This window comes from Podarcis cretensis (genome assembly GCF_951804945.1).
Source record: "Podarcis cretensis genome assembly, chromosome: 3".
Classification (NCBI taxonomy): Eukaryota; Metazoa; Chordata; class Lepidosauria; order Squamata; family Lacertidae; genus Podarcis; species Podarcis cretensis.
Genome location: NC_137172.1, coordinates 117,564,969 through 117,592,867, shown reverse-complemented (window position 1 = coordinate 117,592,867; position 27,899 = coordinate 117,564,969). Strand labels below are relative to the sequence as shown.

General features: G+C 45.6%; 2 protein-coding genes across 8 annotated transcripts in view; one reads left to right on the top strand and one right to left on the bottom strand.

Moving 5' to 3' along the window:
- The window catches only part of LOC307212574 (fibrinogen-like protein 1), a 119,607-nt gene that overhangs the window by 75,383 nt on the left and 16,325 nt on the right, over nt 1-27,899 (bottom strand). For 2 of the 4 annotated variants that reach the window (XR_013837032.1, XR_013837033.1), the window contains exon 9: nt 26,420-27,855. Coding sequence is in view for 2 of the 4 variants with exons in the window: in XM_079970067.1 (XP_079826193.1) it covers nt 27,675-27,855 (181 nt within the window). In the remaining 2 variants the exon portion in view is untranslated. Of the gene's footprint in view, nt 1-25,919; nt 27,856-27,899 lie in introns of those variants that run through there. The other 2 variants (XM_079970067.1, XM_079970066.1) reach the window with 1 other exon arrangement.
- On the top strand, nt 2-25,951 carry THSD1 (thrombospondin type 1 domain containing 1). 4 transcript variants are annotated; one of them, XM_079969775.1, is made up of 6 exons: nt 2-13; nt 153-237; nt 5,913-6,046; nt 10,369-11,307; nt 20,226-20,390; nt 22,665-25,951. In XM_079969775.1, exons 3-6 carry the CDS (start codon nt 5,989-5,991, stop codon nt 24,026-24,028), a joined length of 2,526 nt encoding a protein of 841 aa, XP_079825901.1. In that variant the 5' UTR covers nt 2-13; nt 153-237; nt 5,913-5,988; the 3' UTR covers nt 24,029-25,951. The 4 variants fall into 4 exon arrangements, with proteins under 4 accessions (XP_079825901.1, XP_079825903.1, XP_079825900.1 ...); XM_079969774.1 differs by having other exon boundaries at nt 4-237; XM_079969776.1 differs by lacking the exons at nt 2-13; nt 153-237 and adding an exon at nt 5,345-5,694.

Here is a 27,899-nt window from a genome sequence, read left to right as displayed (position 1 = left end):
AGGGTCCCTCGGCGTTGCCGTGCCATCTCCGCCGCCAAAGCCCTTCACCTGACGCCCAAGTGAGTTCGCGCGTCTTGCACGTGGGAACGGTCCCGGAGAGGAAAGTTTGGAGTCGGGGCAAAGAGAGTCAAGGCGCCGGCCAAGCTTGGAAGGAAGGGGGTCCCTCTCCCTCATGCCCTCTCCAGATTTGGCACGATTTTATTCTCGTAATGTAGAGGAAGAAGTACTTGGAACTGGGTAAGTGTTTTAATTTTTTTAAAAAGTAATATTTATTCAAAATTTTCAAGCTTACAAAAAGAAAAAAGAGAAAAAAGAGAAATAAAAAAGACAGAAAAAATACAATCATTTAAAAAAGAAAAAAAGCAAATCAAACCTTTACATGACCTTCTTCCTTTACTTATTTCCTTGACCTCCTCACACCTCCCATTTTTGTATTCTAATTCAAATTGTTGTTTCAGCAAATCCTTCCAACCTTATTTTTATCTTAATAATTTGTTTTAAAATACTGTAATTTTACATTCTCTCTTTCATCAATTCATTTTTACTTAATCCTTTATGTCATTTCTGCCAAAACCACATAATTTTCTTTTTCAAACATCTTTCTAACAAAATCCTTAATTTTACAATATTTTAAAAAACCACTTTTACTTTATCCAATCTTAACTCTCATCCAAACCTATATATCAATACTTATTCTGTATTTTAATTTTTTTTGAATTAAATTTGTATATGTATCAGATTTGCACCCGAAGATCTCAGGGCTGTTCACAGCATAAAAACACAGAATGCATAATGAAAAGAAGAACAAAACAAACCACAAAAAGGACAAAGAATGGTTGGTTAAACTCCTAGAATTGTAGTGTTGGAAGGGACCTCAGGGTCATCTAGTCCAACCCCCTGCCCAACGTGGGGCTTGAACCCACAGCCCTGAGGTTAAGAGTCTCCTGCTCTAGGAACTGGAAGAAACAAGCATTTTCAAAATACCCTCGATTTTATCTTTAAACGTTCTCTTAGCAGTTGCTTCTTAAAGGGCTATGAGGAGTAATCAACTTCTGCAGTACCAAATACAGGGAGCTTATTGCCAGTAAAACAGTGGAGCTGAAAAAACATGTGCAGGATTGCACTGTTAATGTTATTTTTATTGCCGTTGACTGCTTTGTGGTTTTGTGACTGTGTTTTATAGGTTCGGTTGAAATACACCTGCTTTTATTGTACCTGCTTTTGCAGTATGGAGCAGCCTGTGCTTAAGTTTGTTTTGAGGTATTTTAATTTGCCATTTAACATGAGTGGGTGGTTTTTTCTCTTGTCTACTCGTTTTTTTAAAAAAAATGCACCTCCTTGCACTGCAGTTAGCTTCCACCTCCATTCCATCATAACTCTATTTTAAGTGATCTGGAATGAGTTGTGATACTAGCTCTCATTTATGTACCTGAGAGCAAATGGTTGTATCTTCCAGTCTTCCAGTCACATAGATATGATCTGGGATTATCCAAGCCACTTTGTGGAGTGCAGAGCTTAGCTCCTTATTTTTCAGAGCTGTGTGCCTACACTTTGGGCTTGTCCACATGCCACCATTATTATTTTTAGTCCTTGTTTTCTCCATTTCAATTATACTGTGTCCACACTTCTGTTTACTACACACTCGTTGTGCTTCTAGTGTTGAGTTTTCAATTCACATTCACACAAAGTTATCCAAAAAGCATAAGCATATAAGATACTGCATTTTAAGTGTTGTTCCTCAAATCAACTGATAGGAGTCTTTAAGCGATTCCTAATTCATCTCTAGCCAAGGTGTGCACACCTTTTGCATAAGGTAAAGGCATCCCATTCTACTCGATACCACCTGATGTATGTGCTGTGAAAGGCACAGAGGGAAAATCTTCACTGCACTCCAGGATTGCTAACTTGAATAAAATATTGTGGGGTCCCAGGTAAGTCCTGCCCCACATAATCGATCAAATGACGCAGTGCACACACACCATTTGAATGAGAATTCCCCTCATATTTTTATTGTAGGGACTGGAGCCCCTAGAAGTTGACTCCTTCGCTGCACTGTAAGGCTGGAATGTGAACACAGCAGTCCACACCTGCGTGTGTTTGAATTTGTATATGAGGAACAACTTTCGTCTTTCCAAAGGTGAATTGGGCTCACTGTCTTGACCAATGCACAGTCACTTACAAGTATTTGGCCAGTCTTGTAGGCAAATATCCTTGCACACATTACCACAAAGGTGGAGGCACCTATTTATTGTATTTTTTAATGTGCCAATATCATTTTTACTTGTTTGTGTGGATCATGCAGTAAGATCTTGGCCATGTGCCTGTAAATTTCATTTACGGATGGCTTGTGGTTTTCAGTATAATTTCATCCTGTGGACAGATACTCACTACAATAGCAGCAGTATCTGATTTTCCCCAGTGCAGTCAGAGAGGCATGAGCTGTTTGTGGATTGTTTTCCTTCCCTCTGTGTCGCTCATACTTCCCTTTTTAAACAATGGGTGGGCCTCACTTTTCCTGAGTACCACCAGAACAAATCTTGTTGGTCTCTGGGAGTTTATGCTGTAACCATGGCTAGCAGAATTCTAGCTTTAGATTTGCTGTTGGGATTGTCAGCTGTTTGTGCATTTATGTGCATTAATTTTCCATATTGAAATAATTCGACTCTTTAATCCTAAAAGAAGCATGTTCACTTGAGAGGGTTAAGATGATCTTGGTGTGGTTTTGCGGCATGCTAAAAATACAACAGTAGCTTGCACTTCTCTAGCACTTTTCTCTAATCCTCACAGAGAATATTCTGTGAATATCTGTGAATATTCTGTGCTACCCATGCTTCTGTGCAAAAGGAAAGATCATGGTTCACAGGGAAATGTCTCACTATCGGTTTTTCATATCTTGACCCTAACACTTCCTATTGTAGGCCAGGGTGTGCCAAAAGCTGACACCAGTGTTGTGTCGCACTCTGGCACAGTTTGCATGCAATGCTAAGCACAAGTGAGTGAGAGTGCAAGAAATGAAAATAGTAGTTCCTTCACTCCTCCTGCAGTCCTATTGCTGCTATACTACTCAGAACAAAGCCATTGTTTGCCTTTAGTGTTAGGTGCAAACCAGTGCAAACATGGTTTGTCATGTTTCAGACAAACCATGAAGTGTAGCCAAGCAAAACAGGTTCACAGATAAAACTAAACCAAACCATGGCTTAGCTCTGGTTAGCGAGACAGCAGCAGGACCAGGAGAGGAATGAGGTGGTCGCCATCTTCATTCTGTGTGTCGTGGTCCCATCCCAAAACACAATGACAGTGGCTCTTACTCGAGAGTAAGGAAGAGAACTTTATTCAGGTTATAACAGTAACAGGCTCAGCACCAAGCACAAGGTCCAGAAGTCAGGATTCCAAGGTACACAAGCAAGGCAAGGGATGCAGGACCGAACTGAAGCAACCAAGATGTCCCAATGGTTGTCATACCCCTCCTGCCAAGTTTTTGAAGATGAGGCAGGAGTGAGCTCACTCACGGGACTGCCACAGGGTCAGGTGTGTGTCCCACCTGGGCAGGTGCATCTGCTCCCTCTTACGGAGGTGGTGCTTGGTTCTTGGCAACAAGACTGCGTCCTGCTTTACTGATTCCAGCGTCTCTGGCTCCCCTTTTTCCACTTGGCCTTCTGTTAGTTTATTGAAGTCCGCCCCCTTCCCCAATGACACCTTGTGCCCTGAAGGTGGGGTGATGGAGAGCAACATCAGATCTGCTTCCCTGTCTCCAACACCTTGAGTCACAAGGGGAAGACTTCTCTCCCGGGATACCAGCCTTCAAGCCCCGCCCCCTCAGCCTCCTCCTCCTCCTCCTCCTATCATCTGGGTCTGCCAAACTATGGCAGAACCTCACAGAACCAAGGGACCCATGACACCATGCATTTGGACACAAACTTAGCCATCACTTGGCTTAGAATCAATATGGAAGCCAGGTCAATGTGGTGTTCGATTGAAGCTGCAACAACATTACACTCCCAGTGTTCAAAAGTAGCTAGGCACCTGGTATTTTTTATGACTGGCACGGGTTCAGTTGTGATCCATGTGGTCCAGGTGGGTGGCCGATGTCTTAATCTGGATGGTCCCTCCAGCTTTCTTAAGCAGAAAAGCTCATTTATTGCATTTATATCCCAACTTTTCACCCAGTGAGCTTCATGACTGAGTGGGGATTTGAACCCTGGTCCAGCACTCTAATCAATACACCCCCTTGGCTCTCTAGAGTTCTTCTGCTACAGGGCAGCAATATAAGTAGGTAAATAAATATGTGGAAAGCAAAATGTCACCTAGGGAAAGATCTGAAATATTGACTTTGAAGCTTGAATTTGTTTTGTTCTGGATTGTTTTATTTGATGTTTTAAAGTGTTCTAAACTGCTTTGGGGACGCGGGTGGCGCTGTGGGTTAAACCACTGAGCCTAGAACTTGCCGATCAGAAAGTCGGCGGTTCGAATCCCCATGACGGGGTGAGCTCCTGTTGCTCGTTCCCTGCTCCTGCCAACCTAGCAGTTCGAAAGCACGTCAAAGTGCAAGTAGATAAATAGGTACCTCTCCGGCGGGAAGGTAAATGGCGTTTCCGTGCACTGCTCTGGTTCGCCAGAAGCGGCTTACTCATGCTGGCCACATGACCCAGAAGCTGTGCACCGGCTCCCTCAGCCAATAAAGCGAGATGAGTGCCACAACCCCAGAGTCGGTCACAACTGGACCTAATGGTTAGGAGTCCCTTTACCCTTTACCTTTAAACTACTTTGAATTTTTTCCCCTTTAAAATATAAAGCAGTACAGTGGTACCTCGGGTTACATACGCTTCAGGTTACACACTCCACTAACCCGGAAATAGTGTTTCAGGTTTAGAACTTCGCTTCAGGATAAGAACAGAAATCGGGCTCTGGCGGCGCAGCAGCAGCAGGAGGCCCCATTAGCTAAAGTGGTGCTTCAGGTTAAGAACAGTTTCAGGTTAAGAACGGACCTCCGGAACGAATTAAGTACTTAGCCCGAGGTACCACTGTATAGAAATGAAATGAATAATAATAGCAATAATAAATTTCGGGGGGGGGGGGAGCACATAGGCATTCTGTTCTGGCGACCGTAACCTAGGTTTAAGGTGCCAGCCATTTGGCAATCAGCTTACATATCTGAGTTTCTAACGCTTTACACTCCTGTCACCAATAAAAGCTTTAAGACTATGTGTTGGCAGTCCTATTATGAGACACCCATGAGTTGCATGTGGCAAGCCTATGCATGTTGACTTGAAAGGAAGTCCTGCCGTGTTCCGTGAGACTGGTTTCCATGCGTAGGATTGCAGCCTGGGGTCCAGAAATACAGAGCTGTATCAACCACCCAGACATCTATGCAATCTTGCGCCCTCTTTAAAAACAATCAGTCTGGCTATTTGCTCTTGCACCAATGGAAGTAGCAGGCTATCGGTATAATAGATACCGTCTGGGCAGTGTTCATGCGCAGGATTATGTGTCTTTACGATGTGTCAGTTGCCTCATACAACCAATTTAAATTGGTTTCTCAGCTGCTAAAACGTTAAGAGTTACTTCTCTGTGATTCCATAGATAGGAGCATAGAAAAGTCCAGCTTCTATGTGACAAGAGTCTCTCTTCCTGATTGCCTGTTTGTGTGAAGTCATTCTAGGCTGCTAAAAGCGGCAACTCTGTGTGTAAATCCATGTTAGCACATTTATAATCCAAGTACTGTACTTAAACTTGAGATACCATCTATTATTGTAACTCAGTGAAGTCAAGAGCATGGTGAAATAGCTGTTGCGTGTATCCAATGAGCAGAAGAAAAAACGTTTGTCAAAATAAATTTCAGAGTGTTGCTCTTCGAGGCAAATCTTAAAAGGCTGTTCAGAAAAATCCTCTGGGTTTGTTTTTTTTTACTGTAGTTGCAAAGACAGAACAGACATTGGACCTGGAACAGGACATGAGGAATAAAAGGAACAGGGAGCCCTTCTGATCAGAATGAAACAGATGTTGAAAGATTTTTCAAATCTACTGCTAGTTGTGCTCTGTGATTATGGTGAGTATTTGGTGTAAGCCACTGGAGACAATTCACTGTGGTTATTTTGGAATCTCTTATAAATGGGTGGCTTGATGTGAACAGAAGAAGAAAGAAAGAAATGGAAATAAAGAAAGTGTTATAATTATGAATCGGTTTGCACCTGTAAAGAATACTATGCACAGCCTTCTAAAGTTTCTTAGGAAAAGATGGAAAGGACTATAGCTGTGTTTTTCTCTAGCAGTATTGCTGGAAAGTCAGATTTTGCTCCAGCCAACTCTTTATTTCACGGGTGGAAAACCTCTAGTCTAAGGACCATTTTCCCCAAACCTCGTCCATCAGCTGACATCAGTCACCATCTTTTCTTCCAAGTTCTAACACACCTTCCCTTCTTCCTGCCCCCTTCATAGTAGAAGCTATTCCTTTTCTTTTCAGTGACTGAAGATTCTCACCCGACCTTCTTTTTCTCCAAGCTAAGCATTTCCAGACCATAGCTCCTTCAACCTTTTCCCCTCTAATTTTGTTTTGCGCAGTTTTAAAAAAACGTACCCAAAATAGAGTACACCAGAGACGGCATTAAGAGGTATTGCTGAGAAATACACATTACGTGGCTGGAAATAATGTACTGGTACTTATTTATAGCATTTCTGATGCACTCTTCAGCTGGAAAAGGCTCCCAGAGCAGCTTGCGGATATCAGTAATAACTGCCCCACTCCTCAGGCTTACATTCTGAAAGGGAAGAAAGGATTGGAGAACGGGAACCAAACTCTGGCACTCGTTATTAGTTACACATTTGTTTAAAGGTAAAGGGACCCCTGACCATTAGGTCCAGTCGTGACCGACTCTGGGGTTGCGGCGCTCATCTCGCTTTATTGGCCAAGGGAGCCGGCGTACAGCTTCCGGATCATGTGGCCAGCATGACTAAGCCGCTTCTGGCGAACCAGAGCAGCGCACGGAAATGCTGTTTACCTTCCCACTGGAGCGGTACCTATTTATCTACTTGCACTTTGACGTGCTTTCGAACTGCTAGGTTGGTAGGAGCAGGGACAGAGCAACGGGAGCTCACCCCGTTGTGGGGATTCAAACCGCTGACCTTCTGATCAGCAAGTCCTAGGCTCTGTGGTTTAACCCACAGCGCCACCCGTGTCCCTACACATTTGCTTAAAGGTAAAGGTAAAGGTACCCATGCCTGTACGGGCCAGTCTTGACAGACTCTGGGGTTGTGCGCCCATCTCACTTAAGAGGCCAGGGGCCAGCGCTGTCCGGTGACACTTCCGGGTCACGTGGCCAGCGTGACATCGCTGCTCTGGCCAGAGCCAGAGCCAGAGCCGCACACGGAAACGCCGTTTACCTTCCCGCTGGTAAGCGGTCCCTATTTATCTACTTGCACCCGGAGGTGCTTTCGAACTGCTAGATTGGCAGGCGCTGGGACCGAGCAGCGGGAGCGCACCCCGCCGCAGGGATTCGAACCGCCAGCCTTTCGATCGGCAAGCCCTAGGCGCTGAGGCTTTAACCCACAGCGCCACCTGCGTCCCTTACACATTTGCTTAGCTCCCAGCAATTGAAATATCTTCTTAGAAATGGCTGCCGTGCAACTGGATGCTGGCTTTTTGGGGGTGGGGCTTTGCCCTTCTGGGACCGAGCCAGGGCCTGCATGAAAATCAGCTCTTGGGTGTTCAGTTAACACCACGGTCCCTAGAGTTGATGGGTCTGCTGCAGTAGGATGCTTATCGTTCAAGAATTAGCCCTCTGCCCCAATCTTCCTAGAATTTGCCACGATGGGCAGGTAAGGTCCCCAGGCTTCATTTAGGAAGCTTATTAGAATTTGTTGGTATCTCCTTACTGCTGCCACAGCAGGGAAGACTCAGAGGTGACCCTGGTGACACCCACCAGCAGGGGTGGAACTACTACGAAAGTAATGCAGTTTAAGTTTCAGGGCCTGTAAGCCTGGAGGGTCCCCAGAAGCAGCTTCAGTCCACACTGCAAATTAACAAAACAGGTATTCGAAGCAACTCAACCCTCAGCAAGCAATCAAAAGTTTGTTGCAGATCCCAGTTCCTGCTTTCACATTTGCTATATGAGCATGTGAGAGCAGGCAAATAGCCAGATACGGTGCTGATGTGTAAATCAGCATCAATTCCCTGCTCTGCCCCCCCCCCCCAGCAAAGGAATATATGTATTTGGACACACACACCCCGCCAGAATCAAGCCAGCTGCAAAAGCTCAGATTTCACCTATTGGACTCCTATGCATGTTGAACAGGCTAGAGGACAGGATAGATCTCTGTGAGACACCACAGGGAATAGATAATAGAGGGTCCTGCCTTGTGGGAGGCCGAATCCTTCGCTTCTGGCTTTTGTCGGTTTTAATTTTCGCATCTAAATCCCTTCTCTTTTTCTCTGTGTTGCAAAGGCTAAATGAAATATTCATAAGCTCTGTCACAAAAGAAGCCTTCAAAAAGAGCGCTGCAGTATATTATTCTGTTTTTTTCAACTTGGGTGGTATTTTCTAGAATTCTGCTTCAGACGCCACCTCCCTTTTCATTTTTATCTTAACTAATATGCAATGTAAATGAAGCATTAGTGGGTCAAGGTGAAGGGAGGAACGGCAATGGTTTGCAGAGCTCAAAGGCGGTGGCGGGTGGGGAAATTGCTCACCAAGCATTCTTCTCTTCCTCCCCATTGGTTAAATAGTTCGGAAGGAAGTAGACAGGATCTAGGAGTCTTGGTTGACCACAAACTTGACATGAGCCAACAGTGTGACGCGGCAGCTAAAAAAGCCAATGCAATTCTGGGCTGCATCAATAGGAGTATAGCATCTAGATCAAGGGAAGTAATAGTGCCACTGTATTCTGCTCTGGTCAGACCTCACCTGGAGTACTGTGTCCAGTTCTGGGCACCACAGTTCAAGAAGGACACTGACAAACTGGAACGTGTCCAGAGGAGGGCAACCAAAATGGTCAAAGGCCTGGAAACGATGCCTTATGAGGAACGGCTAAGGGAGCTGGGCATGTTTAGCCTGGAGAAGAGGAGGTTAAGGGGTGATATGATAGCCATGTTCAAATATATAAAAGGATGTCACATAGAGGAGGGAGAAAGGTTGTTTTCTGCTGCTCCAGAGAAGCAGACACAGAGCAATGGCTCCAAACTACAAGAAAGAAGATTCCACCTAAACATTAGGAAGAACTTCCTGACAGTAAGAGCTGTTTGACAGTGGAATTTGCTGCCAAGGAGTGTGGTGGAGTCTCCTTCTTTGGAGGTCTTTAAGCAGAGGCTTGACAACCATATGTCAGGAGTGCTCTGATGGTGTTTCCTGCTTGGCAGGGGGTTGGACTCGATGGCCCTTGTGGTCTCTTCCAACTCTATGATTCTATGATTCTATGACAGGTGAGCTCATCACCCACAGACTTCAGGGTCCTTTATTACAGCGAAGATGCTCCAGGTTCCTCAGGTCTTTCCAGCTTTCCAAATGGTATTATGTTTTAAGACTTTTGAATACTAAGGGCTATTTTAGTGTTAGAGGTCAACTCTGTTCTCTTGTAACTTCCTTTCATATCCTTGTTAGGGAATATTAAAGGGAAATACTGTGGCGGTGGAGAAGTGGGATAATTCGTAAGGTTTGTGGGAGGAGCAAAATATTTTAAAAATGTTAACTGAATATATTTTCTCCGCTAAAAATACTGGGGTGAGTTCATAGGGGAAATGCTGGAAAAGGTTAAATTTTGCTGATAGGGATAAATGAACACCTCCCATTCATGGCCAACATGATAGGCTGAACTTTACAGCTGACCGTAAGGTACTAAGGGGTTCATAAAGTGTTACTGCATTTCTAAACATTTCTAAACTGCATTTAATTCAAATGATTGAATAAAATCTTGTTTTCTCCCTGCTCTCTCACACATTTCCCTTTATTAATACTTCACAAAATTGCACGTAAGCAAATTTTGATGCGTTGTCTAGAAGTTTGATATTGTTTTAAAAGTTTGCCTATCTATGTGGAAGTCTTCTGAGATAGGCATTGGGACCTAAAGCATTATGGGTGCAGAGTCATTTTTGCTGTGGATTCGGTAGTAATTTGGAGCCATGCATGTAATGAATTGGGCAAATTTAGGCTTCTAAAGCCCCTTATAACCAGCTGCATCTGCCTGTTGCTGAGTAACTGACCACCAGCAGGTTGAAATTGAGAACGTTTTTGGGAGCTGCTTATTAGTGGGGAGTGTGAAGGTTACATTGGATTTCCTCAAAAAAAACAAACACCTCTTAAATCTCCCTATCTCCTCCCCTTCCCCTTGCGTTGATTCTTTCTGTTTAACTATTGACCTTGTAAAATACCTTCTTTTCAGTTCTTGGAGCAGTGGAGTATCTCCTCTTGGAGCAAGCAACTCACGTAGCCTTGAGCAATGGCACTGTGTCGGTTAGCTTCCAGAATTATTATGACAGCAACGTGACATTGAAAAATGGTTCCATCCTGCTCATAGATGCCAGCACCAATCAAACTGTCGCCAGAAAACAGCTTCTGCAAAACCAGGACCAAGATATTGTTGTCTTTGAGTGCTTCCATTTTAAGAGTGCCGGGAACTACTGGTTCAAAATGGCTCCTGAGAACCAGTGGAACGGAGAGAAGACCCCACTGAGTGTGGTCTGGCCTGTATTCCACTTTGATTTGAGGAGGACTTCTGAAGCTTTTGAGTCTTCCCTTCAGCTCAGGCTGTTTACCGACGAATATTTGTGTCCGGTGAATAAGACGGTGGTTTCTCTGGATGTTATACTGACCAGCCGCTTCTATGAACTCGGAAAACAGATCTCGAATGAGACTGTGGGACTGAGAACTAGCAAAGAGCTTTCTCTCGCCAGGTCCCAGTGGGTGACGCTTGACTGTCGCTTGGTTGGCCAAGAAGCCTACATGACTGTATTCCTGAAATCGGCAGAGACCAAGTCAGTCATTGCTTCGGAAGGCCCTATTGATCTCGTGCGCAGATTTGGATACAAGCTGGTCGTGGCAGGAGAAATGACATGTGAGTCTTCGGTTGTGGTTTCTGTCATTCCTCCTCCCTGCACGCCTCCTGGTGGGAACGTTGCTGTGTTCAAAGACCTTGGGCCTTCTGGTCAGAAGGCGTTAAGGCTGCAGGAAAGTATCATGAATCCAAAGGACGGCCAGATAGAATTCAACTGCACATTGTTCGACGAGGGCGCAAACAAATACTGCTTTGAATTTAGCCTTTTGCCCAGAGACAATGCCCCACCAAGAGCGAGGGAATGTGCGCTAATCCAAAGGAATGTTGGTCTGTATTACCTTTTGAGAAAGCCTCCATTTGAAAACCCAATGGATTATGAGATGTCTTTGTGATTGCATGCTGTGCATCTGTGCATCGTAGAGCCTGGAATATGATTGCATTTGCAGCGTGACCCACCCCCAATGCAGAGCTGTGAGCACAGGATAGGACCCCCATAAAACACGATGATAAAGCCCTTTCACTGCCCCTTAACTAGGCGAGCAGCAGGGAGACCAGACAAAGGCGGGCAGGTGACAAGGATGGGAGGCGATGACAGGGAAGAGGTTTGTAATACCTTATGGGAAACCCCCTCTTGTAGTGGGGAGGGCTTGGGCCATTGGTTTAATCTCAGCTTTTTGCTCGTTTTCTAAAATGCCATGTCTCATTCTGATAAGAATAAGAATTTTGTTATTTATACCCCGCCCATCTGGCTGGGTTTCCCCAGCCACTCTGAGCGGCTTACAACATATCTAAAAACAAAAAAATAAAATAAATCCTTAAAAACTTCCCTAAACTGCACTGCCTTCAGATGTCTTCTAAAAGTCAGATAGTTGTTTGTTTCCTTGACACCTGATGGGGGACTGTGTTCCACAGGGAGGGTGCCACTACCAAGAAGGCAGTTAGACTGGTGACTGGGGGCAGCCGCCGAGACCACATAACACCGGTCTTCAAAGACCTACATTGGCTCCCAGTACGTTTCCGAGCACAATTCAAAGTGATGGTGTTAACCTTTAAAGCCCTAAATGGCCTCGGTCCAGTATACCTGAAGGAGTGTCTCCACCCCCATCGTTCTGCCCGGACACTGAGATCCAGCGCCGAGGGCCTTCTGGCGATTCCCTCATTGCGAGAAGCAAAGCTACAGGGAACCAGGCAGAGGGCGTTCTCGGTAGTGGCGCCCGCCCTGTAGAACGCCCTCCCATTAGATGTCAAAGCGATAAACAACTACCTGACATTCAGAAGACATCTTAAGGCAGCCCTTTTCAGGGAAGTTTTTAATGTGTGATTTTACTGTATTTTTGGTTTCTGTGGAAGCCGCCCAGAGTGGCTGGGGAAACCCAGCCAGATGGGCGGGGTACAAATAATAAATTATTATTATTATTATTATTATTATTATTATTATTATTATTATTATTTTATCTCCCTGCTTTGCCAAAAGGGATTCTAGATAGCCTTGGGCAAGACACTGTGAGCAGCTCAGAAAGGCAGTCCCCAAACCCTTAAGAGAAAAGGGCTTGGGGGAAAGGTGTAACTTAGTGGTAGAGCATCGCTGGTCACATGCAGAAGGTCCCAGGTCCAATCTCTGGCATCTCCAGGGTAGGGCTGCGAAAGACTCCATAGCTCAGGCGCTGATAACGCTAAGGTTGCAGGTTCGATTCCCGTTAAGGGACAGCTGGATATTCTTGCACTGCAGGGGGTTGGACTAGATGATTCCAACTCTGTCATTCTGTGATTACCTTCTTAGAGCTGCTACCGGACAGTGTGAACAATATTGAGCTCTACGGACCAGTGGCCTGACTCTGTGTACAGCGGCTTCCTCTGTTCCTATGTCAGAAGACTCCCTGGTGTGAGCTCATAGTGTGTTTGGAGACATGCACCTCCCCTTTACAATTTATAGCAGCAAGCCACAAGTAGGGCACTTGCAGTGTAAAGTCTGAAGCCCGTCTGGTTCTCAGCTTAGCTCGCCCTGCAGAGTTCTTGGGAGGAAATGAACTCCAAGGCTCTTTGCTTCTAATAATGTGTAACCCAGGGAATTGGTAATAAGGGGGCAGCTATGAAGATGTTTGATCACATTTGCCTACAGGAATGGGGGACTGCATTGCCTGTACTCTTATTCCACAGGTAAAGGTAAAAGGACCCCTGACCATTAGGTCCAGTCGCGTACGACTCTGGGGTTGCGGCGCTCATCTCGCTTTATTGGTCGAGGGAGCCGGCGTACAGCTTCCGGGTCATGTGGCCAGCATGACAAAGCTGCTTCTGGCGAACCAGAGCAGCACACGGAAACGCCGTTTACCTTCCCACCAGAGCGGTACCTATTTATCTACTTGCGCTTCATGCTTTCGAACTGCTAGGTTGGCAGGAGCAGGGACCGAGCAACGGGAGCTCACTCCATCGCGGGGATTCGAACCGCCGACCTTCTGATCAGCAAGTCCTAGGCTTTGTGGTTTAACCCACAGCGCCACCCGCGTCCCTTACTCCACATGTACTGGGTACTATAAGATTGACACAGAGCCCGAACGCAGGATGTGGGGCACTGCTTTACCATGTTTCTATGCTTCAGTTGCTATCAGTGCAGAGGTTGCACTTTGGGGGAAATGTCAATTCCAACCAGCTGATTGAGTGTTAGCTGGGAAAGGTGTGGTTTGCTGCAGGCTTATTTAAGCCTCCTCTCAGACGGGCAGGGCAGTCTCACCCCTGCCATTAGCTGGCAATTGCTCCAGAAACCATTCCTGACGCTGATTATGTAGCTGCCTGTTACCTAATCTCTATCTTCTCTTCCTTTTGAAAAGGGCATGTCAAGATCCCTTGAAGCTTCAGGCACAGGACACGTCATCACTGGGAGAATCCACCTAATTTATTAGCAGTGGGTGCAGCCTAGGAGTGCCATCTTTTCATATTCATCTTTTCCCTGTGCTTCTTAGCAGCATGGCATGCAGATTCCTTGCAGTGCAGGGAGTTGGACCAGATAACCCTTGTGTGGTCCCTTCCAATTCTACCATTCCATGTTAAAACAGGGATGAGGAATGTGTGGTCCTCCCAGATGTTGGACTACAGTTCCCATTCACTCCTCCCCCTGGCTATGCTGTCTGAGGCTGGTGAGAGTTGGAATCCAAAAACATCTGGAGATTCACAGGTTCCTCAATTGACACCCCCCCTTTTTTAATCTCCATGTCAGAAAAAGATCCACCTGTTTATTTTCTCCTGTTAAAGTGAGGTCACCTTTTCCACACCTGCCTTCTACTCTCATTTGCTGCTTAGGAAAATGAATGTTTTGGTGGGTGATGAGATGAGCAGAAAGAAGAAGCTGTAGGTACAGCTTTTCTTGAGCAGGGAAGGGGGAAAATAATAATGATGATGATGATGATAATAATAATAATAATAATAATAATAATAATAATAATAATAATAATAATAATATATTATTTATACCCCACCCATCTAGCTGGGCTTCCCCAACCACTCTGGGCGGCTTCCAACAAAATATTAAAATACAGTAATGCATCAAACATTAAAAGATTCCCTAAACAGGCTTTTCACTGGCCAGCATCTCAGACCTTTCAGTTGCATAACTAAGGACTCTGTGTTACTGAGGAACACAACAGGTGAGTTTATGAGTCTACACTAATGTGTTCTGCTTGCACCCATCAGTCCCAGAGAATGGATCCTGGTGGCTGTGGTTCTTTCATTTGGGCTGTGAGGGGTTACCAGTGGACCTCCAGGTGTTGTTGGACCACAATGCCCACCATGCTTGACAAATGACCACACTGCCTGGGATCATAGAATCATAGAGTTGGAAGAGACCACAAGGGCCATCGAGTCCAACCCCCTGCCAAGCAGGAAACACCATCAGAGTACTCCTGACATATGGTTGTCAAGCCTCTGCTTAAAGACCTCCAAAGGAGGAGACTCCACCACACTCCTTGGCAGCAAATTCCACTGTCGAACAGCTCTTACTGTCAGGAAGTTCTTCCTAATGTTTAGGTGGAATCTTTTTTCTTGTAGTTTGGAACCATTGCTCCGTGTCCGCTTCTCTGGAGCAGCAGAAAACAACCTTTCTCCCTCCTCTATGTGACATCCTTTTATATATTTGAACATGGCTATCATATCACCCCTTAACCTCCTCTTCTCCAGGCTAAACATGCCCAGCTCCCTTAGCCGTTCTTCATAAGGCATCGTTTCCAGGCCTTTGACCATTTTGGTTGCCCTCCTCTGGACACGTTGCCCTCCTCTGGATGTTGGAGGACAACAACAACTGGAGCACCACAGGTTCCCCATCCCTGATTCAGAGGTTCCTTCTTGTCTGGGTGGAGTCATCTGCAGATGTGCAGGTGACCTCAACGCAGCTGTGACCTCCCTATTTTTCTCCTCTGCATCTTTATTATGTAGTATCTTAAAGGTAAAGGTAAAGAGACCCCTGACCATTAGGTCCAATCGCGGACGACTCTGGGGTTGCGGCGCTCATCTCGCTTTATTGGCCGAGGGAGCCGGCGTACAGCTTCCGGGTCATGTGGCCAGCATGACTAAGCGAACCAGAGCAGCACACAGAAATGCCGTTTACCTTCCCGCCAGAGCGGTACCTATTTATCTACTTGCACTTTGACATGCTTTCGAACTGCTAGGTTGGCAGGAGCAGGGACCGAGCAACGGGAGCTCACCCCGTTGTGGGAATTCGAACCGCCGACCTTCTGATCAGCAAGTCCTAGGCTCTGTGGTTTAACCCACAGCGCCACCCGTGTCCCTTATGTAGCATCTTGGCACGGTGCCAATGTGGCACATGGGCCAAATGCAACTCAGTCCAGATGAGGCTGAAGCAGTGTTGACCTGCAGCTCTTTTGACCTAGGGTTGAGACAGCATCTGACTTTGGGGCTGGTTCCCACACGTACATACTCGAAATTTCTTAACACTTGATATGTGCAAGCTTAATGAGTGAACTGCGCTGCCTGAGAAGTATTGTGTTTGAGTTGACTTTGGGTGATAATAGTTTCTTACCTGTGGTGTTGTGGTCTCATTTGCTTATGTAATTTAGGAACCAAGGGTTGTATTCAACAGTGATCTAAGTTGCTTGTTCCATAAGCGCAAGTGTCAGAGCTGCCTCTAGGTCCCAGCTCACAGAGGACCAACGCTAGGCTGTAGTTATGTACAAAAGTCTTTATTGAGGTTCAGTTTCCATTTTAAAGCCGCAGCGCGCAGCTCTACATCTCAACCCTAGACCGGCGAAGTCCCGTCTGAGTCTCCGCCCCTTCCACACCAGTTTAAGACTCTCGCTTTGCTCCACCTCTTCCTAAGTTCCTTTCTCCTCTGGGCCCTCCTGCCTGCTAGGGTCTCATCCTTTCTGGACTCCTCTGACGCTGACCCTGATGATTCTTCCCCCTCCTTCCGGCGGGCTTTAGGACCTGGTTCCCTATCCGGGCTACCTTCTGCACCGCTCGCCTGTACATTTGAACTTGGCGCGCGCGCCCAGCCGGCAACTTTCCTCTTGACCGTTCCCTCGCTCTCCGATGGAGGCGTGGCCAACCCTGACTCATCTTCTCTCGCTGGTGGTGAATATGTGGGCTCTGATACCTGGGACTCCTCCCCCCCACTACGCTCTGGTGGGGAAGCTGGTCCTGATTTCCAACTGCTGCTCTGGGAGTCCCCGCTGGCCCCTTGTTTCTGGGGTGTCCCCCTTGGGTCCCCCCTTGCCCTGCCCATCGGCGCCCCCTTCTGTGAATCTTCCGATTCGCTGGAGAGGCTCACGGAATCTATCGGGCTGCTGTCATCTTCTCCTACGCTGCCCTCGGATTGCTCCCTCTCGCTCTCCATCTCCTCTCCTCCCTGCGCTCCCGCTGAGTCCCTGACAGCAAGGATTTCTCTTGTGCAACAAAACGTTCTCCCCCTGATACCTCCCAACCCTCCAGCTCAGATTTGGGAATAGCTTTGGTGCACATGCAGAGAGGGACAGGGAAGATCCCATTGTACTAGCAATAATCCTTGCGCAGTTATTTAGTTAATATTGCTCTTAGAGATCTGCCTTACATCCAGTCTGTTCTTTTTTTTAAAAAAAATAATATTTATTAAGTTTTCAACAAGAAAAAGGTTACAAGACAATAAAAGACAAACACAAAAAGTACAAAAACCAAAAGTAGACATAAAAAGAAAAAAAGGGAAAAAAAGAAAAGAAAAGAAAAGAAAAGAAAAGAAAAGAAAATCCCTCTTTCTGATATCTTACCACTCATTTACTTATTTTCATGACTTCCTCACACCTCCCTTTTTTGTATTCCATTTAAAAAAATTGATCAGCAAATCCGTACCCTCTTAGTTTACCCTTAATTGTTTATCCTCACATATTATAATTTCAAATTTTCATCTAATCAATCGATTCTTACATATTCTTATTTTGCCTTATTGCTAGAACCACTTCGTTTCATTCCAACGTCATTAACATTCATTAATTTTACAATATTTCTGTAGATAGATTTTAAATTTCTTCCAATCTTCTTCCACCGACTCTTCTCCCTGGTCTCGGATTCTGCCAGTCATTTCCGCCAATTCCATATAGTCCATTACTTGCATCTGCCATTCTTCCAAGGTGGGTAGGTCTTGTGTCTTCCAATGCTTTGCGATAAGTATTCTTGCTGCTGCTGTAGCGTACAAAAAGAACATCCAGTCTGTTCTGACTGGCAGTGGCTTACATACATACATACATAAGGGTGGGCCATAGCTCAGTGCTGAGCCTATGTTTTGTGTGTATTCCAGGTTCAATACTTAGCAATCTCAGAAAGAGATCACTCTGCTGCTTGGTATTTTACTGCTAACATGAATTGCTAAGTATTGAACCTGGAATACACACAAAACATAGGCTCAGCACTGAGATATGGCCCACCCTTATGTATTTATTTATTTATTTATTTATTTATTTATTTATTCATTTATTTTAAAGCGTTTATATACCACTTAATATTTCTGAAATCTGCATGAAAAACATAAACAAGGGAATTAAAACAAAAGCAGCACAAAACCTGTAAAGGAGTAGTACAAGGGCATATGGAAACAATAATTAAGACAAATGAAAAGGGTCCGATGTTATGTGTTACAAGTGTTTATAGTCTATCCTCTTGCAAAACACCAGGGCAGTGTACAACAGCATAAAAAAACATTTAAAAGCAATGCATATCAATCATTAAAATGACTGGCTAATTTAGGGACATTTTAGACAACTGCATAGGCCTATGGGCATAAAAAAAAGTCAACAAGAAATGGCTGAAAGCAAAAGGCGAGATGTGTTTTTACAAGACGTCCGAAGCAACTGATGTTTGCAGCTTTATGTATGGCAGAGTTCAGAAGGGCATCCCATAATACAGACAGAACAGTGGCCAGCTTCCAGGTCACTGCTCTGCTGCTACTTAGATGTTGTCACTTGATGCTGTAATCAGTAAGTGAAGAACTGAAGACTAGTTCAGTTGGACCGAAAGGCAAATTGCAACCGGAATGCTTCATTTCCCCACAAGGTGGAGACTTCTATCCAATTTAGACGTTCCCAGTGTCAGTCACGCCCTCACATCTTCAAGCCAGGACTATTGCGACACACGCTGGATACTGAAAACCGTCTGCAGCTGGGGTCGAAGGCAAAAACTTACTTCTCCAGAGGGTTGGGCCACAATATGTTTGTTGCTCAGAGTGCCTGGTGAGGTATTGTGTTCAATAATAGTTCTGTTTATTGTGTTTTGGTCTCATTTGCTTATGAAAGTTAGGAACTTGCCAATACATGGCTGACCGCATCTGTCTTCCACACTGTGCGTAGGGTAGATGTCGGAAGAGGCATTGCTGTTACCCCTGGCAACCAGGCCTGTGATATTTGATAGGTGGAATGGTCAGCTCACCGCAAAGAAACACTTTCAGAAAAGGCCGCTCAGCCTGGAAGGTGACCACCCATAGTTAGTTTGGGTACAGTGGCAATGGACGACCTGTGTGGCCGTTCAGATGTTGTTAAACTACGACTTCCATCAGCCCCTGCCAGCATGGCAAATTGGGCAGGCATGATGGGTGTTGTAGTCCAACATCTGAAAAGCCGCAGGTTCTCTCTTTTTTTAAAAAAAAATATTTTTATTAAAATTTTAAAGGTTACATAAGTAATAATAAAAAAATAACAACAAGAAAACACTTCAATTAAACCCAAAAAGAAAGCAAAACATAAAAACAAGTCACATCAAAGAAAAAAGATAAAAAATGGAAAACAGACAAGAAAGAAAAAAGATGCATAGAATAATTAAAAAAAAGGAACAAATCAAACCTTTACATAACTTTCTTTCTTTAGCTTATTTCCTTGACCTCCTCACACCTCCCCTCTTTGTATTCTGGTTCAGTTAGATATTTCAGCAAATCCTTCATCTTTGCTTTTATCCTAATAATTTATCTTAATATACTGTAATTTAACATTCTCTTCTTTCACCAATTAATCATCCATTTTTACTTTATTTAATCTTATTTCTCATTAAAACTAATATATTGAACTTAATCTCTTAAGACATTTCCCCTAGGGTCATAAAAATTTCATTCCACGAAAAGCCGCAGGTTCTCCATCCCTGGTGTAAGGCTGCTATCTGCATCTTGGCGAATCATCCAGGTCCTTTGCTTTCCCCGCTTCCTTCTGTATCCAGCACCCATTTTACAGTCCTGTTTGCATACAGGATAACTTCCTCCCTGTAAGAGATTGAAAGGCTGGATTTGCCTACTAATATCTCGTAACTAAGAGAAGGCTGAGGGTCAGATTTGAATGTACCCGTTTTCAAGGCTAGCAATTTTCTGTCTCTCTAATGGAATGGGACGCAGGTGGCGCTGTGGGTTAAAGCCTCAGCGCCTAGGGCTTGCCGATCGAAAGGTCGGCGGTTCGAATCCCTGCGGCGGGGTGCGCTCCCGCTGCTCGGTCCCAGCGCCTGCCAACCTAGCAGTTCGAAAGCACCTCCGGGTGCAAGTAGATAAATAGGGACCGCTTACCAGCGGGAAGGTAAACGGCGTTTCCGTGTGCGGCTCTGGCTTGCCAGAGCAGCGATGTCACGCTGGCCACGTGACCCGGAAGTGTCTTCGGACAGCGCTGGCCCCTGGCCTCTTAAGTGAGATGGGCGCACAACCCCAGAGTCTGTCAAGACTGGCCCGTACGGGCAGGGGTACCTTTACCTTTACCTTTAATGGAATGTATCCCTCCAATAATGCAGAGTTTGTGTATTCACAGGATCCTGGGGGCTTTGGCAGGCCTGGAACCCCTGTAGTGTGACTTGTGGGGACGGCACCCGAGAGCGCTATCGAGAATGTCCCGCGTCTTTCCCGTTCCCTATAAAGCAAGGCTGCGCTGGGAGACAGCAAGAAACGTCTCTCTGCTCCTTGGAGGAATGCTCCAGTACGTAGTCTTTATGTTGAGATTGCATTCTCACTCACAGTGAGTCTGGGGGAAAGGGCAGGATAGCAATAAATAAGACGGCAATAATATTATTATTCTCCTCACCTCTTCGTGTCAGTGAATACAAGCTTTGTCCATCCCAGTGTGTTTTGTGTGGGGACGATTGTCTTTGTGAAATCTCAGGACAGGCAGAAGTGAAGGAAGAAGACCCAAGGGTGGAGCTAAAACGTTTTATAGGCGGACACGCAGCATGAAGGTGTCATTTAAGAATGACATACACACCTGCAGAATGCCGATGCCTGAACTACTGTGGTTAAGTTTTCCGTGTCCAGAAAGGGTGATTGCCTGTGGCGATCACACAGGGTCCCCGGACATTTAACGGTCTATTGATCCCTGTGCCACCACTGTGCTCGCTTCCCCGCTGCCACCAACCCATTACTCTCGGGTAAAACACTGAGTCCAGACAGTTGTTAAAAGTGAACCAAATAAACAAGTTTATTTTATAAGCCTTAACAAGTTTATGGTTTCTCAGATAATATTCCTGTCAGTATCTTAACTTTAGTTTCTTTACCAGCCTATACCTTCCTAATACCTTCTGACTGATTATCTCAACTGTTTGATTGACTCCTCTTAACAAATTCTCTCCCTCTCTCACATCAGACTAGCCCAACCCACAGACTTATCCTCTCTGTCTCTTCTAACTCCATACCGTCTTCTCAACCACCCTAACTCTAACTCCCTACTCCTCCAAAAACCCTCTGTGCTTAAACCTTATACACAATTAACTCCGCCTCTTGGGTTCCCATTGGTTAGTCATTTTACAATTAGTTAACCATTTCCTTATGAACCCAGTATGATGTCACACACCTAGGAGGGCAAACGCCACACTGCCATACTGGGTGCAGCTAGTAAAAGGTGTCTGTACCCATTGAGGCTCTCCTGCCCACCTAGCAGTTTGAAAGCCTGAAGTGCAAGTAGATAAATAGGTACCACTCCGGCGGGAACATAAACAGCGTTTCTGTGCACTGCTCTGGTTCGCCAGAAGCGGCTTAGTCATGCTGGCCACATGACCCGGAAGCTGTACGCCAACTCCCTCGGCCAATAAAGCGACTGGGCCTAACAGTCAGGGGTCCCTTTACCTTTACCCATTGAGGCTACCTGGGCCTCCAGTGATTTGGGCAAAGGGCAACTCCATCCAGAGCAGTCAGTTGATGCATTTCCTGAACACAGGAACCACTCACCCACAGCACCTTCTGTCTTGCCAGGATTCAGGCTCCATCCCACCACTGTATCCAGGAACCGGGCTAAGGACTGCACAAACATCCTTGACTCAGATGTTATGGAGAAATAGAGCTGGGTGCCATCAGTATCCTGATGGTGCTTTGCCCCCAAACCCTGGCAGACTCTTGGCTCTCAAATTTCAGAGGTGCCTTGTGCAACACTAAAATTCACCCCCCACACCTCTCGCACGCTATTCTGAAGCATTGTTTTGGTGCTCCCTTCAGTGGGGCGCCCACACCACCCTAAAGCTACCTCTACCCCAAACTTTGAAGGACTGTGTTCAGCAGCTTCCTCAGATCAAAAGAGAGAAAATGAAGGTGCAAGGAACCTTTTTCCTAGGAATGTGATGAGCATTGCTATCTGTTCAGCAATATACCAGTAAATCTTTATCTTCTGGGACTGCTTCATGTGTGTAGTTCTGTTTTTAGGGTTGCATTAAGGTGATGGCCAGGTTGCTATTTGAAGTATTGATTAAGATCTGAAGCGCTTTTGTTGAACTTCTGCGTTGAAATTCATTTTTGCACGCTGCCCTGGATACTAACCAGTTAACAAGGGCAGTTAACAAACTGAGTGAACAAATAAATGAATAAAGTAGGCTGGGAGATGTTGGGTTTGAGCAGAGTTTGGGCAGAGCTGAATCCAAGCAGTAGTAAGGGAGGAAGGTATCAAGGCTAGACATGAACTCAAGCTGCAGCAACCAAAATGATAGGCAGCATCTCAGCCAATCAAAGTATGAGTGTCGGATCATATAGATCCAATATAAAGGCATTTGTGATAAGAATATTGGATCTATATATGTAGCATTTACAGGAGCCCTGACCTGCCCTCCTGCGATTTGCTGCTCTAAAAGTGGCAGTCTTTTCAATTAGAGGCCCCAACTGACTATTGGCAATGATGGAGAACAGTTTCTTGCTCTTTGTTTCGTGGGTTTTGTATTTGGGGAAATACCTTGTAAACTGATATCTGTTCAGCAAGTTACTTCTTTCATTTCAGCCACTAAACCTGTACCCATCATACCACTGCACCCTTCTGAAGACGGCCAGAAAGCCAGTAATAATCTAGTAACCGTCACTGGCATATCTTTGTGTTTATCCATCATCTTTGCTTCTGTCCTGATCGCCCTATGGAGGAAGCTCTGCAGGACCCAGAAGTGCAGCACCCCTGTGCGCTGCGACTCCACCCACTCGCCCAGCTTCCGGAAGAACTCCGACGAGGAGAACATCTGCCAAGATGAGAGACAGCAGCGAGAGAGCTTTTCTGAGGGAGAAGTTGCTTGTTCGCTTTCTGGAGAACCTCCAGATATGCCCTTGAGCTCCAGGAGAAGTCTTTATTTTGCTCCGGAAGGAGGAGCGGGAGGAGCTTCTGCTAGCGAAAGCTTTGAGTCCACAGCTCAGAAAATAATCCCCCCCATTTTCAGCTACCGCCTTGCACAACAGCAGCTGAAGGAAATGAAGAAGAGAGGCCTCACCGAAACAACAAAAGTCTATCGTGTTTCTCAGAACCCTTTGACAGACACGGTGCTCAACAGCTCTGTGAGCACAGAGAACCAGGAGGCAGCAGCTGGAAGCAAGTTCAGAATCAAGTCTCCTTTTCTGGAGCAGCCCCCTGGCCACCCCATATCCTTAGGAGACAGGCACTGTTCTAGGGCGGATTTTACGCTGCCTCAGGCCAGCCCTACCTTGAGCCCTTGTCAGTCTCTCATTAGAAGAGCTCACCCTAGATATCTCGAGAACAAAGGAGAGCCATCAGAGAGGGTCTGCCCAAGAAGTTCGCAGTTCAGAAGAACAGCCAGCTTCCACGAAACCAGAAAAGCCAAGCCGTTCCGGAAAAGAAGCATGTCCACCCTGACACCATGCCAGACCCACCTCTACCGCGGCAGAGCCAGAACGTGGAGTCGTGTCCCGGAAGGAGAGCACCGGCCTAAATCTAAAAGCACCAGTGAGAGCATTGAAGAGTTTGAGCTGTATTATAGTACTCCTTTAACCACTGAATCAATGGTCTATGGAACACACAACCCCCATAAATGGGAACCCCCAGAGAGGTCAACCAGACGCCAACCAGTGACCCAGGAACTATGCGTTGATAGATCAGAGCAGAAGAGAAACGTAAGAGGGCCTTCCCTGGGCCGCATGGATGCTTGGAAGAACGAATGTGCTGTGGTGGCTCTCAAAGATATGCACCAAAGAGGAGGTACTCTGAGCCCTACACAGTACAGAAGGAGCAAGTGCCAGAGCTTCCCATCTGATCCTGAATACCACTTCTATGACAACACTTCGTTCGGCCTGGCTGAATTGGAACAGCAAGTGACTGACCTGCCTGGGTATTTTGCGTCCGATGAAGGTGGTGGAATACCTTAAGCATTGACCATTTGGTGCTCTGAGTGCCTTGCCGCCATCTTGTAGCAAGACAGAACCTGTGGGCTGATATGAATGGTGGCCAAAAATAAAACAAATGGGCTTTCTAAAAGCACCGCCGGTCAAATTCCATCTCATGGTGGGGAATGAGGCCCAACTGTTGTTTCGTTTCGCATTTCTCCCCCTGCTTCCTCAACCACTTCAGAGCAGCAAGCAGGAAATGATGCCTCCACATGTATAAATAAGCTTCCACTAAATTATTCTGCACTGAGGACCTCCGTGACCTAGTCATAGTTCGACTTCCGGGTTCAAAGTACCTCAGAAGCCTTCTCGAAAACAAAACTTAGGATCTGATTCTCCTTGCTGCTTTTCCCTGACACAGCTGTTCACAGGACTGAGTTGTGAGAATACAGTAGTCAGGGCTTTTTTTCAGTCAGAACTTGCCAGAACTCAGTTCTGGCATCTGTCAGGTGGGTGCCATTGCCATTCTAAGAGAATGAGGGAGGTGTTCATGGTGAGTTCCAGCACCTCTTTTTCTAGAATAATTGTGCTGCCAATAGTAGTTGACCCAGCTCCTCCTTCATGATTGTAGCAGCTACTGTCTTGTGAATCCATCCTCTCATTTGTCCACAGACCTTGTTAGTTGACTGGGAAGGTGTGGCGTTCGTACGGTCGTCTCACGGGCTATTGACCCGTACACCACTAATCCGCTGCCACCAGCCAGGTCCTCCCTGGTAAAATCACTTCAGTCTCAGTCAGGTTCTCAATTAATAAAGAAGAGTGTATTTTATTTCAGACACAAACTTTTACGGCATTCCAAACCTTGTTACTCTTTACTTTCTTAGTCTTATTTTCCTCTATCTCTTCTACCTCCCCTCACTCAAGAACCCACTGCCCTGTCTCTCTATTACCAACTGCCTACCAACTGCTTCTCCCACTGCCTTTCCTCACCAGCCAACCTACTAAAACCAACCAACAACTCCCAACAAACTCCTTCCAGAACTGGTTTTATAGTCCAATTGACTCCACCCCCCCCCGGGTCCTGACTGGGCAACCTGTTTAATTATTTCATCTCGAGCACTCTCTCATATGTTAATCGTCACAGAAGGGTCTATGCATGGCATTGGCAAGGTGACATCCATGCATCATAGTATTCTGAAGCCCATCAAATGAGATCTCTTTAGGAAGCAGCCAGTCAGACCATAGATTGATCTAATTCAGCATTGCCTATATCATCCGTCATCCTACCTAAGTTCCCATTACTACCAAACTTCTGGAGGGCATGAGATTAGCGAGATCTGGTCCACACAAACCACTATATCATGGGTAGGCAAACTAAGGCCTGGGGGCCGGATCCAACCTAATCGCCTTCTAAATCTGGCCCGCGGATGGTCAGGAATCAGCGTGTTTTTACATGAGTAGAATGTGTGCTTTTATTTAAAATGCATCTCTGGGTTATTTGTGGGGCATAGGAATTCATTCATTCCCCGCCCCCAAATATAGTCCAGCCCCCCACAAGGTCTGAGGGACAGTGGACCGGCCCCCTGCTGAAAAAGTTTGCTGACCCCTGCACTATATCATGGCAGCTATACTTGTCCGATAGGCTTTCAGATCTTGCAAGGTGCCTGTCATAATTTCCATGCCTAGTAACAAAGTGATCTTCTGCTTCAGGGAATAATGACCTTTAAAAACATGGTTCTCAGGAGGCGAATCATTTCCATACCCAAAGAAGCTACCGCTCCATCAGTTCTACCCGGTTTACAATTTTGGGCTTGCTTTCGCACCTTGTGTCATAATGACTGATTGTCTTATAAGTTTTTCCCTTCTGAGAGCCCTAACAATATACACGGAAGCAAAAAGGTTTTAACGCTTTAATACAAACTTTAGACAAGGATGGAAATAAAGCAGCGTTTTATTTTTGTTGCATCGTATGCGACAGGCTGTCTTTTGTTACAGTGACATCTTTCCACCTTCATTTCATCCAAAAATTTCTGCAAAGCAGTTACGGTAATCACTTTCACATTTACTGGGAATTGTTCTCACTATGTCTTGGCATTTTAGCAGAAGCCCTAGACAGCTAGCCCCAAGACTATACTCAGCCTTCAGTGGCCTCACAGGCTTTTATTAGAATTGTAAAAGCACGTTTTCATTTACTCAATAAGAAAAAAAGTATATGTGAAAATGTATAGTATAGCAAATCTTCTGCTTTATTAGGCGTCAGTCAAGGCTCACCACTCCCCTCCCCTCGCCTTGAGAAATAAATCGGAGACAAAAGGCAAATTAAGAGGTGGGCTCCAATACAACATAGATGAACAGGATGTGCATCCCATAATCAGAGAAGGATAGCAGGTTAGGCTATGCCTAGTTACTGCCAACACAAGAACAAGGTTTCACCATTATAACAGAACCGCAGCTTCTCCCATACACTGGAAATGTTCTGGTGGGCTTTATACAGTGAACAAAAAATGGACTTACATTCTTGCAAGTTTGAACTTTTATCATCCTACCCCTTTTCTACCATTACCCCTTTTTCACAAAATGGTTCGTTCTTTGCAGTAAATCAGAATATTGCAAATGTTTTGAGTTACAGAGGAAAAAACATGAATATGGAAAGTAAAAGAAAGGGCTTGCAGAATTCTGTTGTTGTCCCTAACGTGCTCCCTACCTAGGCATCTCACCTGCTTGCCAGTCTTTTCAAAACAAGGTGAGGGGGCTCCTTTTTCCTGGAGTGAAGCCTTTCTTTCTTCCTAGGCCAGACTGACCCATACCTCCCATCTCTCAGCAATCCACTTCAGTCTGTATTTATTTCTAAACATGGAGAAATGTAACATGAAAACCACACCTTCGAGCGTGGCTTATTTGCTGGAAGAACAGCAGAAGTGGCCCAGTTCCAGCTCTTGTCACTTGTTATAACAACAATAATAATGTTATTATTTATATCCCACCCATCTGGCTGGGTTTCCCCAGCCACTATGGACAGCTCCCAGCAAAAGAGTAAAAACACGACAAAACATCAAACATTAAAATTTTCTGAAGGGAAGGTGCTTGACAGAGAAGGTGCCACTACCGAGAAGGCCCTCTGCCTGGTTGTTGTTGTTTAGTCATTTAGTTGTGTCTGACTCTTCGTGACCCCCTGGACCAGAGCACGCCAGGCACTCCTGTCTTCCACTGCCTCCCGCAGTTTGGTCAGACTCATGCTGGTAGCTTCGAAAACACTCTCCAACCATCTCGTCCTGTCATTCCCTTCTCCTTGTGCCCTCCATCTTTCCCAACATCTGGGTCTTTTCCTGGCAGTCTTCTCTTCTCATGAGGTGGCCAAAGTATTGGAGCCTCAGCTTTAGGATCTGTCCTTCCAGTGAGCACTCAGGGCTGATTTCCTTAAGAATGGATGCGTTTGATCTTCTTGCAGTCCATGGGACTCTCAAGAGTCTCCTCCACACCATAATTCAAAAGCATCAATTCTTCGGCGATCAGCCTTCTTTATGGACCAGCTCTCACTTCGATACATCACTACTGGGAAAACCATGGCTTTAACTATACAGACCTTTGTTTATTGTTGTGAATAAGGTGACATAGGCTGAAGACAGTATATATAAACCCCTCAAATCTGTCATATTTTTATTTTCCTCAGATGCATATTTGGGGCGTGTTAGTCGGCTTCTCCATCTCCACTCTCTCCATCCACAAAGGACGTAGGCCTGATTTTCATGGCTGTGTGTTTCAGGGAATACCACAGCCCCCGCCATGTTGACCAAACCACTCCGTTGTCCAAGGGGCCAGAGTATTTCCCATTTCTGTGATATTGCCCGTTGAGATTTGCTGCATGGCATCTTGCAGAAGTGGAAGGCGGGGGGGGGGGGGGAGGGGAGGAGAG

Bases quoted from the DNA above. Each gene is read 5' to 3' on its own strand.
- THSD1 (XM_079969775.1), top strand. From the start codon at position 5,989: ATGAAACAGATGTTGAAAGATTTTTCAAATCTACTGCTAGTTGTGCTC. The intron at 6,047-10,368 runs GTGAGTATTTGG...CCTTCTTTTCAG, and splicing joins AGTTGTGCTCTGTGATTATG to TTCTTGGAGCAGTGGAGTAT. The intron at 11,308-20,225 runs GTCTGTATTACC...GTGTATTCACAG, and splicing joins GCTAATCCAAAGGAATGTTG to GATCCTGGGGGCTTTGGCAG.